This window comes from Pithys albifrons, chromosome 12, assembly GCF_047495875.1.
Source record: "Pithys albifrons albifrons isolate INPA30051 chromosome 12, PitAlb_v1, whole genome shotgun sequence".
NCBI lineage: Eukaryota > Metazoa > Chordata > Aves > Passeriformes > Thamnophilidae > Pithys > Pithys albifrons.
The window spans coordinates 8,942,773-8,960,793 of record NC_092469.1 but is presented as its reverse complement, the minus strand read 5'-3'; the positions used below and the strand labels follow the sequence as shown (position 1 = coordinate 8,960,793).

The 18,021-nt window shown below is 42.4% G+C and overlaps 1 protein-coding gene across 8 annotated transcripts in view; it reads left to right on the top strand.

The window, feature by feature from the left end:
* The window catches only part of ZNF423 (zinc finger protein 423), a 280,821-nt gene that overhangs the window by 167,870 nt on the left and 94,930 nt on the right, over positions 1 to 18,021 (top strand). For 7 of the 8 annotated variants that reach the window (XM_071567599.1, XM_071567593.1, XM_071567592.1 and 4 more), the window contains one exon: positions 14,455 to 17,678. In XM_071567599.1, the coding sequence (XP_071423700.1) occupies positions 14,455 to 17,678 (3,224 nt within the window). Of the gene's footprint in view, positions 1 to 12,938; positions 13,016 to 14,454; positions 17,679 to 18,021 lie in introns of those variants that run through there. The other variant, XM_071567597.1, reaches the window with a different exon arrangement.

Here is an 18,021-nt window from a genome sequence, read left to right as displayed (position 1 = left end):
GGGGTCACAGGTGGGGCAGCCCGAATGGATTGCACTGCGGTTGCTTCTGATGTGCCTGGCCCGTGCATGCACACCCCGATTAAATTTCTGTTCTTGTCAGTCCATTAAACCTCCCAAAGTGATTTGTTCTCCCCAGAGAGTCACGGGAGAGGGGGTGGAAAGGTAAAAAGAGAAAGGAGAAAAATAAAGAAAGGCTGGTGGGAGGAGAGGGTGAACCAAAAATGAGTAAAACAGAGCTGCTGAATCCAATGGCCAAGTATTACATTATAGACTCCCAGTCTGGATATAAACAAAATGTTTCCTTAGAGCAGAACCACATCCAAAAACTAGAAAAACTGTTTTCCAGAGCTGAAACAGACGTGCTCTGTCCTGCTTCAGGAGTGGGAGAAGGCGACTTACCTCTTGCACCCCAGCCCTCTTCATATGCCCATGTGTCAGCCCCTCCATTAGCACTGTGAGCAGCCTGTGGGGTGTTTGAGGGGTTGCTTATGTTCTATACCTGGATCCCCAGGTGATTTCTGCTGCCAGGGCAGGCTGTTGGCTGTCTTGGCTCCTGCAGCAATTGTGCCTTTTGCTGCTGCCGTGTCCTCCCCTTCCTCAGGCCAGGCCTGTGGGTGCTGCTGTGGCTGCTGCAGCTGGAAGAGCCCAGCCCCTCACATCAGGACAAGCACCATTTTCTGCCACCCACCTTATCTCTGCTGTCTGCCCTGGACTCAGATGCCTGACTCCATCTATCCAATCCTTGGGCTGATTTCCATTGTCTTCTCATAGCACTGTGTTGTCTTGCCATGTGCCTCAATGGCCCTGATCTGACCAACCAGCTTTGTTCATGTATTGTGTTCAACACTGCAGAATTGGGTGGGTTTTGCAGGCTGGTGGTGTGGCTTGCATGGCTCTGTGTGACAGTGACCACCACACAGTGGCTTCCCCAAACGTCCCTTCAAAGCACTGAGGGTGGAGCAGGACAAGGCTGCATCTCTTGATGGGTTTTAGGTCAACCAGGTTCTTAGTTTTGGGGAGTCTATTTGTCTTAAAATATAATCCAGCTAAATGAAAAATGTTTTCTAATAAAACAAGAAAACCCATGCCAAAAGAGCATGAATGTTGTCACCAAAGATAATAAAAGTAAAGGAAATTAATACTTATAGTTGACCTCCAATACCTAGGCACAGTGGGGTGTAGCAAGGAAGTAGTTAGAAAGGCACCATGGTGAGCCTTAGCAGTGAATTACCTTACTTTTATTAACTTTCTGACAACCTCAGTGAATTTCCTTTCTTTTTATGAAGTGATTAAAAAAGCTAATCAGATCATGTAATTAAAATACATAATTACACAATCTCAGAGTTTTTCATAATTACTGTACATGGTAAATATTGTTACCTGATAATACTTTGCACAAGAATTCTGCCAGGAATTTGTGTAGGATGGTTAGGAGGTGTCTGTTTTCCAGTGTTTGCAATGGAACCTCCCCTAATGACACTAAACAGATAGTAAAATGTCTTAAAATGAAAAAAATGTAGTGAAACTCTAAAATAATGACTCAGTTGTCCTTTTTTAATGCTTTTGTACATATTGGGCAGCTGGTGTTGCGTTGACATGGTGTGTTTCATTGCATTTATAATGGCTGTTTCCTTTGTGCTCACACCTCTGCTTCTATTTTGTTAGGCACCACCCACTGGAAAATGGGTGTTTTGATACAAAGCAACAGAGTAAGAAAAAAAATCAGATCAAATCCAGTATCTCAATTACAGCTGAAGAACTGAATTAAAATGGAGTCCCTCTTAAGCCTGTGTACAGTGACTTCAGGGTAGGCACGATTGTTGCAACCTTCCTGATGTCAGGTAGCCAGGAGATCCTGGACTATGGTTATGTTCATAGGAAATCCAAAGATACAAGGTATGATAACCCTAAATAATGGGAAAATTGATTAAAAAAAAAAGTCTGATGTGACTCCTAACACTCAGCTTGTAGAAACTGAGGGCCCCAACCCCTAAAAGGAATTTTTTGAAATCATACAGAAGAGGTTGAATCCCTGTCTTAAATACAGACAGATAGTTTGGTCCTGATCTGGAGCCAAGGCCAGTACTTATCACTCTTGGTACTCATTCTTTCATATGCTAAACTGAGTGTGAGATGGAGGAAGTGGGATTTTGTTTCAAAAGTAATTCTGGCTAAAAGTGTGAGGAAACAGTTACTGAATTTTTATTAATTTGTCTGATTTTGTTTTTTTGCAAGAGAGAGATGGGCTAAAGATCTTATTTCAGACAGCAGCCCAAGTTATCTGTAGTCAGAAAATTGTTTTATCCTAAAAATTTTTGCCTTACTAATAAAATTTTTTGCCTTAGTAAAATAAATATTGAAAAAAACTTGGCAAAACAGGAAAATAATACATGGATTGTATCTGGGGAACCTTGTTCTGCCACTGTTCTCTGGGAGACACTAGAGTTTCACAGTCTAAAGTTCTGTCTGGGCAGGGAGCTCTAGCTGTGGGTCTGGGAGAGGGACATGACAAATCCAAATGGATTCCAGGGAGGTTGCAAGGGGATTTTGGTATTTAGGTGTATTTAGGACACTAGGGGTTTTTGCAAGTGAAGGTGGTCTGAGCTTTAAAACTCTTTGTGTTGTTTATGAAAACAATGATATTTCATTCCCTTTGTGGGTGTATGTGTGTTCTCAGACATTAATTAAATGGACATGATTGTTTTTTAATGAATCTGGTTCTGGATGTACAAGTGTGTCTATCAAACCTTTGATGCCTAATTTTCCAGAGGTTTTGTGTGGGGTTTTGTTTGGTTGGTTGGTTTTGTAAGTTTTTTTGTTTCATTTTGGTTTTTTTTTAATGTTCTTTTACTGTTTTAATTTTTTTAACATTTTTTCCTCTGCGGGAAATGTGCCCCCACCCCAAACATCCACTTCCACTATTTCATTTAGTGGACTCTTCTATAGAAAGCCTGTGCCTTTCTGTAAAAAACCCTTCTGTACCTGTAGTGCCAAGATGAATTTTTCTAGGGTAAATTTGATCTCTCTCCCCACTGCCTCCTCATTCCTTTTACTGAGTTGTTTAGTCTATTAACATTCCAAGATACTTTTTGTAAGTCTAACCAGTCCTCATCATGTGGGCAAAGTTAGAGAGAAAGCTATTGACTATAGCTTTTCCCTTTATTTCATTTAATTCTCTGATACCAGTGCCAATATCTGTGTGAGGCTGCTCTCAAATGGAAGGAGTGCTGTTAGCAAGTCGGTGGGGAAACAGATATTTGTTTGCAAGTGCCAAGACATTTGCTGTCCCTCCTTCTCTTCAGGGATAAATTGAGATGATTCAGTGTATGCTCCAACCCTAATTTTAATGCCATTTAAACAAATCATTGTGCCCTGCACCTTTCCTCATTACAAATTCACTCTCTCATGTATCTGTGGCCAAGGTACAGAGACAGTTACTAACTAGAATAAATTGTACTATTCACATTTGTGGGAGGCAAAAAACCAACCACACACGTGTGGTCAGAAGGAAACCCACACTGCTGGTTAAACAAGGGCCATCTGAATACAGACAATCAGGACCTAAGGCTGTAGAACAATTGAGGAAGGTATCTCTGCTGTTGGGGAGCTTTAAGGAAAGCGCCGCCCTGCTGCGATTCGTGGGCAGAGCGTGGTACCTGCAGCTGGGGCTGGAAGCGAGGTTTCTACCAGGCTCTGTGTCTCTCTTGGCAGGAGCACAGCAGGGCCAGAGGGGCTGTTGTCTCCTGGTTGGATTTGCTCTGGCTCCCTGGCTGTGCTCCCCACTCCTGCCCGCCTGCACTGATGAGCATCCTCCCTACGGGAGGCTTTCTCAGGAGCGTGGTTGGTTCTGACTGACATCCTGAGAAGCCTCTAATGAATTTAGAGATGCTCAAAAAGGTCTCTCTGTAAACTTACGGTGTAGGAGATGGGGTGATCTCAGTGCCTGGTGCCCGCAGGAGAGGGATATTCAGTGTGCTGTGATTCTGAGGTGCTTGGAGTGGGCACCTCTGGGGTCATTCCCTGCAGCCTGCACGGGTGCTTGGCAAGGTTGGGTGTGGGTTTCCCCCTTGGACTGCACCAATACAGGTGTGAGCCCTGGGAAAACAGACCTTAGCTGTTGCCACAGTTTTTCTTTTGAAAGCCTGAGAGCACAGTCACACGATTTGTCAATTGGGCCCTTCATTCAAAAGGGCAAAGAAGTGTTGGAAGAAGAGAGCAGCTTTCGGTGGATGGTTTTGTTGTGTGGTGCAGTGCAAGTCCTCAGATCGTAGATGCCAGGTCACTGACGGTTAAACTTGAAAGGACTCTCATGCAGCACGTTTGTTGTAGGGAAACACTGGTGTAACAAGAACAATTCTTACCAGGTGGCAAATACTTTTGTTCACTTGCTTGTTTTAAAATTCTCTTCTTGTTTAAAATGATGGATGCTGTTAGTAAAAAACAGGTAGCATTACCATACAGCATGGAATACACATCTCTGCTAGGCAAGCCATGCTGTTTGGCTTTCATCTTGCATAGTACAAAATCTATAGTTATTTTCTTTTTAAATCTTTCAGTTTTTGCTGTCAGGTATTGAAAAGCAGAGGACTTCTTTCCACCTCTCTTTCAAGCAGTTCCCCTCAGGCCAGTCACAAGCATGGTGCAGATTCATGACCGATGTCTATGATAATCAGGAATGTGCTTCATATTCACCACTGTGTTTTTACATTTGTGTGTGCTCTTTTAATTTTAATTTTTTTTTAAATTGTTCACTAACAAATCCAGTCTTAATTAATTGTACTTTGTCATAACACATACCATCCCCAAGGAATAGGATAGTTGGAGCAAACCCCATCTCCAGTCTTGGGTCAGGTGGAGCTGGCAGCTTCTTCAGTTCCAGGGGCACCCACTGGGGTCACTGGGGCACATGAGCAGGTGAAGACCTTGAGGGGCTATACTCACCAGACTTGTGGAAGCTCTGATGTTTGCCAGTGCAGCTTCATTTCCATTCGTGGTGTTTGTTTGAAATCCTGACTCTGTATTCATGAAAGAGACAGGGAATACAAACACCTTTCTGAAACTATCTCTATGTAGAACTGGCTATATTTCATATTTATGTCATTTGAATTTTCAGGAGCGTTGAGTAACTGCTGCTCCTATTGAATTCAATAGGATTGATGTGAATACACAACACATTTGGAAGTCAGAACAATAATGCATGTGCATAGCTATAAAACAAGTTACTTGATACTGTTTGTCACATGTAATTTATTGATTTTTCTTCCCTTCTTCTTTGAAGGCAGTATAAAATCTGGAGGTTGTTGATTTTTACTGTTTGTTTATTGCTGACTAATTTCAGCCAACATGTGTTTTTCAGCATTAGGTCTATTCATCATGAACATCAACCCATTAAAACTTTAAGTGCATCACAGTTTCCCCACCTAGATCAAAATGGGAGTCTGGAACTGCCTACTTCTTTCCAGCTTAACAAGCTGGTTTTATTTTCCCCTACAACTTCCTCTAATAAGATGATCAGCTTTAAGTTCCTCAGGCCAGAAAGCTTGGCAGTAAAGTCCTGTGCAGGGCTGAGCTTTGAAACATGAGATTTTTCTCAGATTTGGAACATGGCAATTGTCTTTTCTAAATACTCATTTAGGAGCAAAAATCTGTTCTTGAGAAAGTACTTTTCTGTTATAGACAGAGACTGCAAACCCATTTTCTTAGAGGTCAGATCACCACTTACCATCAGTTGAGGATTGCATCATAGAAAGCCATCCTAGCAATGCAATCACTTCTGGTGACCCTAACCAGAAGACACAGAGGACCTTTGGTGTCTGGTCACAGTTTTCTCACTTCTTAGTGGTTCTTTTGACTCACAGTTGATACATGACAGAAAAGTGGGAACAGAGCTCTGCAGAAATGGAAACCCCACTCTAATACTCTCAACCATTACTGAAGCAGACAGGCATTTGTCTTAGCAGTAACAGCAGCTTATCAGAGAAGCAAAACAGTCTTTGTCCTAGTTTGCCACTGCCCCAGTTTTAAAGGCACTCGCTCCTCCAGACTGCTGCCCACACCATCAAAATGAGCTCTGACTTGATTCTGCACAAACTGAATATCCTGTGGAAAAGTGCTGCTTGTCCTTGTCACTGCTGTCTTCCAGGGCTCCCAGCTCACTGTGCAGGATATGACCCTCAAGTGAATTTTATGAATGAGCTAAATGGATTGTAATTGATGACTTAATCTTCACTTGAAAGTACAATGCAAAAACATGAAAATGAGCACAGCAAAGCATTAAATTAAATCACATCCAATCTGGTCTGTTCATGAAGAAAAGTCTGCCTGCCTCTTTACTTTCAGCTTCTGAATTCATTGAGTTTCTCCACACAACAGCTAGTCTGTGTTGCTGATGCTCAGTTACGGATATAAACTGAGGGAAAAAGCTTGAGCTGAGTCTGTCTGACTGCACGTGCCTGAGGGTACTCAGCAAAACAGCCTGAGAACAGGTGCCTGCTGTATTTGAGAGCTGCCTGATCAAATGGGAGGGAGGAAATAATAAATCTAGGAAATTAATCCCATGCATTTCATCCCACCAGAAAGGCTGTCCCGCTGGCCATGTTTCCACAAGTGGTTCAGTCTCGATGCTTGGGTGTGGGCTGTATGGGAAGCACCCTCCATGCTAACAGCAGCAAAACACAAGGAAGGGAAAACATCTCTCTATATAGATAAGAAAATGTATGAAGTAAGGCACGTATTGCAGAGACCTTCATGGAGGCTGATGTTCTTCCACTGCTCCAGGCTGGATCTTTGGCTCTGCAAAGGGGGCAGCGCAGGGCCCAGGACTGGCCCCACTCATGCTGTGATGAGAGCAGGTTCTGCAAAAGTGCTGTAGGGTCTGCTCAAATCACTGCAACCACCCTGCTTGTATCCCTGGGTTTAGATAAAAAAGGAAGCAGGCAAAGCTCTTAACCGCTGTGTGTTGTCTCTTTGTTTTGTATAATCAAGTGTTGAAATCATGATAAATGTTGACGTCAAGTAGCAAGAAGTGCAGAATATAATTGTGTGAGTGTAAGGCCAATGGGGTCATATGAGGTTTGTGCTGTGGCTAACACAATATGAAGAAATATTACTAACAATTAGCATAAGTATTACCATTTATTATAACTAATTTTATAACTAATTATTATAAGTAATAATTATTCTACTAGGATTATTTTCCTGAGGGCTTTGTCATTTGTAGTGTTTGAAAGTTGTACACGTCGTAGCTGAAACTCTAATTTTATAATATTCTCTATGTGAGTGTTACATCTGTGATAAGTGTGTGTGTGACTCCATATACAGTTTTGTTCTTTTACATCTGTCTTACAACATGCCTTTTTGCTAAATGCTCTGTAGGTATCAAAGCAGGCAAGAATGGCACAGGACCCTCTAGGTAGCAGGGTAAGCATGAGCAGCAAGCTATTAAGATATTTCTGTTATTCCACTGGTGATTTTGCAGGTATCATCTTCTAATCTTGCTTTTAAAAGGCTGAATGTGCATTTGAACATTTCTGAAGAGCAAATTGCTAAGAAAAGTATACATATAATCCTAACGTTTTGGTGGAAATAGGGTGAGTTATTATTGATTCACAGAGCACGACAAAACATCACTGCATGAATTAGCAAACAGCTGTTTCTAATTTGAGTTTAGAACTGTACACAGAGGAACTTGTTTTAGTGTTCACTCCTTTCATTTATAATGAATTTTAATTACCGCTACAGGTGAGAAAAATGTAGAAACAAGCTTGTATCTTGTGGAAGAAACAAAGGAGAGACAGATGCTAACAGATTTACAGTCTGTGATAAAAGGAATGTTTTGGTACACTTTACATGTAATTAGAGTGCAGCTGTTTTCAGTCCCAAGTCCATGATGCACAGCAGAATATAGTATCTGCTGCTTTTCCAAAGGGAGTAAAGAAAAACAGTGATTCAACTCTGAAAGCATTTAGTTTATTCCTAGATCTAACATAAAACTTTCTCCTCCAGCCCTATTAAGCCATTTATTGAAGTGTGAAACAACTTATTTAACGATATTTACTTTTTTGTTACCAGCAAAACAGACTGTTTGACAGAAGAAAAATAATGTTAAAAATAGCTTTCTGATTTTATCATCTGCATAGAATTATGGATCACCCTTGTTGATGGTCATTACTGAGTCTTGGTATCTGCTGATGGGAGACAAGGGCTCAGGCATGCATTACTCTGGCTTAACAAGTTTCTTTATATCAACTAAGCTTCAACAGACATCTTTGTGTGTACTTTTAACTTGCAGCATGAAAAAGACTAATTAGATATATCTTTGATCACTACAGAAAGGTTTAAACAAAGACAGAGAGGTTTAAACTGTCTGTGTGTAACAGTTTATCTGCGGCAGACATCCCAGCAAGTTTAATGTTTGAATTCTTCACTGCATCTTGTGTTGATTTTGTATTCGAAATACAAAGTTACTCTCTGCATGAGAAAAAAAATTAGATTATATATACTTTCCATTGAGCCAAACGTCTTTCTTGCTTTTTGAAAAAAATCACTAAAAAATAAATTGCAGTGCAAAGCTAAGAAGTTGGGAAAAGAGTCACTAACCTCTGGTAATTTAGTCCAATACAAATGCTTACCTCGTAAGCATATCATTAAGTATAACTGCATTTTTCTCAAATCACAGAAAACAATGAAAGCACTTCCTGTGGTGCCACTTACATTAGCACCTCTTAGATTTTTATCCAATTTGGAACATTTTATACATATCTACATATATATTAAAAATCGCACAGTGCCTTAAAATACAAAACTGTGAAGGTTGTTTGGTGAAGGGGCCAATGTTGCTGAAGTGTGAAGCTGTGTAGAGTCCTTAGAGCAGCATGAACTTCCCAGGGCCCTTCTCGCTGCCTTGGCTAAGGGTGGGTTGAGCAGTTCTGGAGGACAGTTGCATGATACTTTTTGAGGAATAATTATAGGTAAGTTGCAGATACCTCTTTTCCATCATTTAGTGAAGTGTGTTTGAGTGTGCATTAGAGCTGAGTTTCAGTCACAGCCCAGCAGTTACAGTCCCATTCAGATGTAGGTGCAGTGTCAGCACACAAAGGCTTTCATTGCCACAAGGGCTGGTGGTTTCCAGTCCATTATTGCCTTCTGTGACACAAAGAACAGAAATGTTCAGTGAAACAGGCATATGCATAGAAATTGAGTTTGGAATATTAATGATACTTGTAATTATTAGTTATTAGTGTGGGAAACATGCAGGAAAATGGGACTAAACAATCCAACAAAAAATTTAAGCAAAAAGCTGTCATAGTACACTGGAAATGTTGAAGCTTCCAACATTTGCTATGTAAACTTGATTTGCATTATTTCACACCAGCACAACAGTGTAAATGAGCAGCATACACTATGTGAGGGTCTTAAAATAATCCACTGTAATGATCTATCCTTGGCTTTAATACATAGCGCAGCAATGCAAAATTTGCTGTAACCAGTACTGAGGATTTTTTAGTCCTCAATCTCTGTGTTTTAGTCTCATAGTTAAGCATCTGCAATAATAATAATTTTTGAAATTGATAGCATTTTTATGGGGCCTTCCATGTGAGGATGTCTCAGGGTTTTCACAGCTATATAGAAGTAAGCCCTACAATTTACCCTTGAGGAGCAGATGGCTTTTTTCTATTACGGAGATGAGGAGGTGAAACACAGTTCAGAAGTGTGTCTTATGATGCAAACTTGTTTTCAAAAGTAAGTTACTTTTTTGGGTGCTAGAATTCCGTCAACTTTCAATGGTTTTAAGTAATTTGAGTGCTTTGACCATCCTTAACTTGTGCACCATGGAGGGCTTGGAGAGAACCAGGAGTCTGAGCTTAACTCAAACAGCAATCAGCAATTGATCTGGGGGGGGTTTGTGTTTGTTAATATAACTATTTCTCTTGTTTAGTAGCTCTGTGCTAGAGGGATAAACCTGATAAGAACAAGTTTTAAATCTAACCTCCTTAGTTTATTGTCCTGTATGAAGATGCCTTTTGAGCACAGGAGGCAAGTCTCACAGTTGCCTCTTTGGCCAAACCTTGGATTTTTTGGATGCCTAGTCTGGGTGTGCAGCCACCTCTGAACCTCATGGTCCTCAATCTGTGCTGGTGACACCCAAACCAGCTGGAATAAACTGACCTCCTGTACCATCCTGGTCATTGCAACATGCCCAAGGTGTGGGGGGATGTACAGCAGCTCTGTGGATGAGCCACCTGAACTCTCTGCATGCTGGGGAGACAGAGGAGGGAGAATTTTCACTGGAGGGGAGTCTGATGATGCTCTGTGTTGATAAGCAAGAGGCTTTAGGCAAGGATGAACTTCAGGCCCAGGCCAGCAAATGTGGTTTTTGTGCAAACCTTTTGCTCTTCAGAGAAAAAGCAACCAGCTGGGGAGTAGCCTGGGTTTGTGCAGCTCATGCCCATGAATGCTGACCCCAGGGCTGGGGTGACAGGGCAGCTGAGCAAGCCTGTCCCTCTGCAACCCCTTCAAATGCAGCTCTGCTCAAAGTCTGGCAGGAGCATAATGTTTCCAAGTAGCTTTGGACAGGGAGATTGAGGAAAGTGTTTGAAGGGACTGTGAAATTGTGTCTGGTTGATTGTATTTCTATTAGTAAAATAACTCTGAAATAATAAATATATCAACGTCATCAGTATATGCTGAGATGGCAGTGCTGCTTACTCCTGGCAATCTATGATGTGTGTTTGTCTCCTTTCTAAGCGAGATCACATTTTTTAAGACTTCATTTTATTGTTACAAGTTCATGAGTATATTTGTGAACTTGGCTCATGTTATCTGGAAGACAAATAGAGAACACAGTATGATTTATACTACAGTTTGGCCAAATTGTTCTTATTAGAAGGAAAAATACATTTATTGAATGCATTGAGGCTGGAATTAGCTCCTCACTGATGATGATAAATGCTTGCAGTCCTGTAAACGTGCTGAACATTAAGTTGCTAAATTACTGTACCACTTTGAGATGGATTATCAAGAATGGCCCTTTAAGCTTCATGACCCGCACATATATCCTGAAGACTACTGACATCCTGAAGCTTCCTTAATGCTCTTTTTTTCCTAATTAAACTTTTTATTGAATTTTCTTACCCTTTTAATACTTGTTTTGATTCTCTTATGCACAAATGACAAAAGCCTTGCACCAGCCATGTGATTCTCTATTTTAGAACAGTCCCACTTTGCAGGATTAGCCATTTTTAATGACTTTAATCTCCTTTTTGAAAGTGATTTTTCTCATTCTGCTACATTCCTTTGATTGCATTAATGTAGAATTATTATTCTAACCATCATTGCCAGACATGTCACACCACATCTAAAATACATCTTCCCACTAAAATACTATTCTGGTAAAATACCTTGGATTTTCCTTCTCAGTTCATTATAGATCTTTTCTTCAATTTAATATGGCATGTTAAAATTAACAGGGTTATTTTTTATTCCAGAAAGAGATTAATGATAATGAGTTTTCCCTAATTCATGCAGTTTAGGCATTTAGTAATTTAGTATCTTGTTTGTAAGGAAGTCCAGGCAGGTTGTTTCTGGGGCATAAAGTTTCCTAATTCTTTTAATATTGTAAAAGTATGAGAAAATGGTGCAATAAAAAGAATCTCGAAGGTAAACATAAAAATCAGCAAAAGGTCCAAATCAAATTAACAAAATGAGACAATCTTTGCTTTTACCTGTCTATGTAAATGCTTCAGTTTTTATTACAAATCCAGCTTTTCAATCTGAGAAATGTTAATTTTTTTGAATCCAAATTAAATTAGCACAGCAATGGCTTTGTGCTTCACTAACAAAGTAATACTAATACCAGCATTCTTTGATTTTGTTTTCTGAATAGCTCAATATGTCTGAAGAGCAGCAGCTGGAGGGGAACTGGCCCTGTTTGAATGTTAAGAGTGTGTTTTGAGGTAGATCTGTTTGTTTTAGAGGAAAAAGAGACTTTCTAAAGATTTATTCAGTTTGGTGGGCCAATGTAATGCTTGGCATAAGTGCATCTGGATGTAACAAAGTTAAGGCAGTTGGCCCAGCCTGTGTTACCGCTGGATTTGGCCCACTGCATATACGGTTTCAGGGTTGAACAATGAGGCTTTATGCAGTGGGGCCGTTTGGAGTGCTCGGGGTTCTCCCCGGTGCGGTCCTTGCTCTGCGCGCCGCTGCCCCGCACCAGGCACGGGCAGCCTGGCTGTGAAGGGAACATATTTAAAATGCACGTATTTTTATAAGAATTTCTGCAAATGTACATTTAAAATTATTTCAGTTGCAGCCAGTAACCCCGAGCACTAAGTAACACAATGGTGGGGTGCTTTTTCTCCTGTTGTTGTTTTTCTCCTCCCCCCCCCTCCCCATAGACAGCAGCAGCGGCAGCGAACGCAACATGTGCTGCCCTAGTTCAGGCCCAGCATCCCCCTCGTGCTCCCCTTTGTCTCCCTGCCCCTGGAGGAGCCCAGCTGGTGAGAGGAGGGAATTAGGCAGCCCTGAGCTACCGGCACCTCCCCGGGGCCCCTAATCCGGGCGCTGGCAGACGGCTGGCTCCTTCCCTCCGCCGGCCCGTGGCCGCAGGTCCGTGGGGACGGACCCCGGATACGGCGATGGGGGGATGGCGGGGGCTCCCTGGGGGCTGAGCGAAGCTGTGCTGGCAGCGGGGTGGGCGGCGGAGGGGGCTTAAATTGGGAACATGAGGCTTTGTTGCAGCCGCAGAGGGAGAGCCGTTCATAGTCGGGGGAGTAAAGCCTGAGAAAAGTTTACGTAAAAAACGAGGAGCTCGTTGCCCGTGTTTTAGGTCTGGGCTCCGCCAGACTCGGAGGAGCTGGTTGAGCACAAAGACCTTGAGCATCTTAGAGGCGCGGGTGCTTGCTGAGAGTCGAAGTGCATTTCGGGAGCAGGAAGAAGCGTGTTCTCGGTGTCCAGCATCGCTCTGGAGGAGGAGGTTTAGTGAAACGGGGCAGCGGAGCTCTCTGGGGAGCACGGGGTGAGCGGAGCGGGCGCCTGACCTGCGCATCCTGAAAAACAGGCGTCCGTGTCGTGCGGGAAAAGTTGTCTGGTGTGCGATTATTTGGTTTAGCTTTTTTTTCCAAGGTAGCTCCTCGCTTTCTTTCCTGGAATGAAAAAGCAGGTCTTTGCCAAAGCAAACGGTGCCACAGGAGCTGCCTCGTACGGTGGCGATATCCCCTCATTACCCGAGCCTTTCTTTGAGAGCTCCTCCGCCGTCCATGTGCTCTCCTCCGCCGGTGACTGTAGTTGGCAGCACGAGGAGTGTGCGTGTGGCAGCTACACACACAGTTGGGGATTTTTTTTTTATTGGTTTGTTTTAGTAAAAGCTGAAGTATAAACATTAAATGTTTTATAAGGACAGTATATCTGGAGATCCGGTTCCTTTTTGGAATCTCCAAATATTTGTGTGGTCAGTGCCTTCCCTCATTTACATCAACTTTATTTCTGCTTCATTCTGTGGTTTAGTTTTATATTGGACTAGTGGTGTTTTTGTTTCTCTCAACACCTCTGCATTTGTTGGGATTAGGATATTTGAACTCACTCTCCTGTTTCTTGTTAACAACTCTGTTAATGAAAGTTTTGACAACATTTAATGTATTTTTTTGTAAAATAACTGTTTTGCTGCTGGAGTTGGTGTGTTTCTGTATGGTAATATTGAATTATAAAATATTTTCCAAAGTTTCATATTGAGCAAAGGAAATAGTTATTAAAACAGAGGCTGGGCCATTGTTGGTTTATCCTGAAGTTGATTCTTTTGTGATGTCTTGAGATCTCCAGTGGTGATTTTCCTGGGCTTTTTAAAATTTGGTTTTGTACCAAGACACCAACATTACCTTTTATACAAGCAAATGTGGTAGTGTTGCAGATCTCTTTTCTGATTTTCTTGAGCTGTCTCAAATCTGATGCTTTTATTTCACCTGAATGTTGGACTCTGCCTTTTAGCAGCCTTTCACTCTGTTACAGTTTTGAGACAGAACTGAAGGATTTTGTTTAATGGAGACATTACTTAAAGTCATCTTGATGTAGCATTTAAAAGACCCACAAATTCACAGGTGATCACTTAACACTGTAGCTTTTCGAAATGTTTGTATTGCTTCATTGCACATCGTGTTTTGCTTTCTTTATTCATTGTTTATTGCTTTACACTACAGTGAGCAGGTGTTAAACGTGCTAAAGAAAAATGCTTTTTATTAACACTGTATGTTGGCATATTTGTGAATTATATGTAGAAATATATTTTTATTTCTCTTTCTGAAACCTCCTTTGAAATTCAAGAGGGTTTTTGGTGGGGTTTTGAGTTGATTTTTTTTTGAATGCTGTAGTAGCAGAAGCCCATAGTGTTGTTGAGAGCTTTGTCCTTATTTCACAGATGCACTGGGAATTGTTTTTAATCTCCTTTCTGCTTTCCCATTACAGATGGTGATGACGACCCACAACTCTCCTGGGTGGCTTCATCTCCCTCCAGCAAAGATGTTGCATCACCCACTCAGATGATAGGAGATGGGTGTGATCTCGGCATCGGGGAGGAGGAAGGGGGGACTGGCCTGCCATATCCGTGTCAGTTTTGTGATAAGTCCTTCATTCGCCTGAGCTACCTTAAAAGGCACGAGCAGATCCACAGTGACAAACTACCTTTCAAATGCACCTACTGTAGCCGGCTTTTTAAGCACAAGAGAAGTAGAGATCGCCACATAAAGCTTCACACAGGGGATAAAAAGTACCATTGCCACGAATGCGAGGCTGCGTTCTCTCGCAGCGACCACCTCAAAATTCACCTGAAAACCCACAGCTCCAGCAAACCGTTCAAGTGTACCGTGTGTAAACGTGGGTTTTCATCTACCAGCTCATTGCAGAGTCACATGCAAGCTCATAAAAAGAACAAGGAACATATGGCAAAGACTGAGAAAGAGGTGAAGAAGGATGATTTTATGTGTGATTACTGTGAAGAGACGTTCAGTCAGACTGAAGATTTGGAGAAGCACGTAATGACACGCCACCCACAGCTTTCCGAGAAGGCCGATTTGCAGTGTATTCATTGCCCTGAAGTATTTGTAGATGAAAACTTGCTGCTCTCACACATTCATCAAGCCCATGCCAACAAAAAACACAAGTGCCCTATGTGCCCAGAGCAGTTTTCTTCAGTGGAGGAAGTCTATTGCCACTTGGACAGCCACAGGCAACCTGACTCCAGCAATCATAGCATCAGCCCTGACCCAGTCTTGGGGAGTGTTGCGTCCATGAGCAGTGCAACGCCCGACTCCAGCGCATCGGTGGAAAGAGGTTCCACCCCAGATTCAACCTTAAAGCCTTTGAGAGGACAGAAGAAAACCAGGTCTGTTGACAGAGAGGAAGGCCAGAACTGGTCTAAAGTTACTTATAGCTGCCCGTACTGCTCAAAGCGTGACTTCAACAGCCTTGCTGTTCTGGAGATCCATCTGAAGACCATTCATGCAGACAAACCTCAGCAAAGCCACACGTGCCAGATCTGCCTTGATTCCATGCCTACACTGTACAACTTGAATGAACATGTGAGAAAAGTGCACAAGAACCATGCCTATCCCATGATGCAGTTTAGCAACATTTCTGCCTTTCATTGTAATTACTGCCCAGAGATGTTTGCAGATATCAATAGCTTACAGGAACACATCCGTATTACTCACTGTGGCCCAAATGCTACCCCTCAAGATGGCAACAATGCTTTCTTCTGTAACCAGTGCTCCATGGGCTTTCTGACTGAAGCAACCTTGACTGAGCACATTCAGCAGACTCACTGCAACGTAGGAAATTCAAAATTGGATTCCCCTGTCATTCAGCCAACACAGTCTTTTATGGAAGTTTATTCATGCCCTTATTGCACAAACTCCCCCATTTTTGGCTCCATCCTGAAGCTTACAAAGCATATTAAAGAAAACCACAAGAACATTCCTCTGGCACACAATAAGAAGTCAAAAGCAGAGCAGAGTCCAGTTTCTTCTGATGTTGAAGTCTCATCCCCTAAAAGGCAGCGGCTTTCTGCTAGTGTAAACTCAGTGTCTAATGGTGAATACCCATGTAATCAGTGTGATCTAAAGTTCTCAAATTTTGAAAGTTTTCAAACCCATTTAAAGTTGCATTTGGAGTTGCTGTTGAGAAAACAGTCTTGCCCTCAGTGTAAAGAAGACTTTGATTCCCAAGAGTCTCTTCTGCAACATCTCACTGTACATTACATGACAACTTCAACTCATTATGTATGTGAGAGCTGTGACAAACAGTTTTCTTCAGTGGATGATTTGCAGAAGCATTTATTGGACATGCATACTTTTGTGTTGTATCACTGCACCCTTTGCCAAGAAGTTTTTGATTCCAAGGTATCTATCCAAGTGCATCTGGCAGTCAAGCATAGCAATGAAAAGAAGATGTATCGTTGCACAGCCTGTAACTGGGATTTTAGGAAGGAGGTGGATCTCCAAATCCATGTGAAGCACAGTCACTTGGGGAATCCATCGAAGTCTCACAAATGCATCTTCTGTGGTGAGACCTTTAGCACGGAAGTAGAACTGCAGTGCCACATCACAACCCACAGCAAAAAATACAACTGCAAGTTTTGTAGCAAAGCTTTTCATGCCATCATCTTGCTTGAAAAGCACTTGCGGGAAAAACATTGTGTTTTTGATGCGAGTGCTGAGAATGGTACAGCTAATGGCATGACCCCAACAAATAAGAAGACAGAAGGGGCAGATATTCAGAACATGTTGATGAAGAATCCAGATACTTCCAATAGTCATGAAGCCAGTGAGGATGATGTAGATGCTTCTGAGCCAATGTATGGCTGTGACATTTGTGGGGCTGCCTACACTATGGAGGTCCTCTTGCAGAACCATCGTTTGAGAGATCATAACATCAGGCCTGGAGAGGATGACTGTTCCAGGAAGAAAGCAGAATTCATCAAAGGTAGCCACAAGTGTAATATCTGCTCAAGGACCTTTTTCTCAGAAAATGGCCTGAGAGAGCACATGCAGACCCATCGAGGCCCAGCTAAGCACTACATGTGCCCCATCTGTGGGGAACGTTTCCCATCACTCTTGACCCTGACGGAGCACAAAGTCACTCACAGCAAGAGCTTGGATACAGGGACATGTCGGATCTGCAAAATGCCACTGCAGAGTGAGGAGGAATTTATTGAGCACTGCCAGATGCATCCAGATCTTAGAAACTCCCTCACCGGGTTTCGCTGTGTTGTCTGCATGCAGACAGTCACCTCCACCCTTGAGCTGAAAATTCATGGGACATTCCATATGCAGAAATTGGCAGGAAACTCTGCAACCTCGTCACCCAATGGCCAGGCCTTGCAAAAACTCTACAAGTGTGCTTTGTGCTTGAAGGAGTTCCGGAATAAGCAGGACTTGGTAAAGCTGGATGTGAATGGCCTTCCCTATGGCCTGTGTGCTGGATGCATGACCAGAAGCACAAATGGACAGTCTTCGGGCTTGACTCCACAGGAGGTGAATGAGAGGCCGTGTGGCAGTCTGAGGTGTCCAGAGTGTAGTGTCAAATTTGAAAGTGCTGAAGACCTAGAGAGCCACATTCAGGTAGACCACCGAGACCTGACGCCTGAGACTAGTGGCCAAAGGAAAGGTACCCAGACGTCCCCTGTTCCCAGAGTAAGTACAGCTGAACTCTAAAATGTCTGAGGGATAAAATGTAGACCTTCAGTGTGAGAACTGATCTGATGTTATTTTTTTTAAAACTGTCACACTGTCATTTTATCAAATTACTTGTGCTCCTAAAAACACAATGAAACAGGAGGAAGGGTAGAGTAATGCACATAGAAAAATTAGAGGTTGTTCAGCCTCACAGGCTCCTTGATTCCTAGAGGCAGAACATCAGATTTTTTACCACAGAACTGCCCTAGGTTTACCAACAGAGAGCTGAGACTTTTGAACGGGGGGTATTGAATTTGTGCATAAGTTCTGATTCTGCTGGCAGATCTGGAAAAGCTGGGCA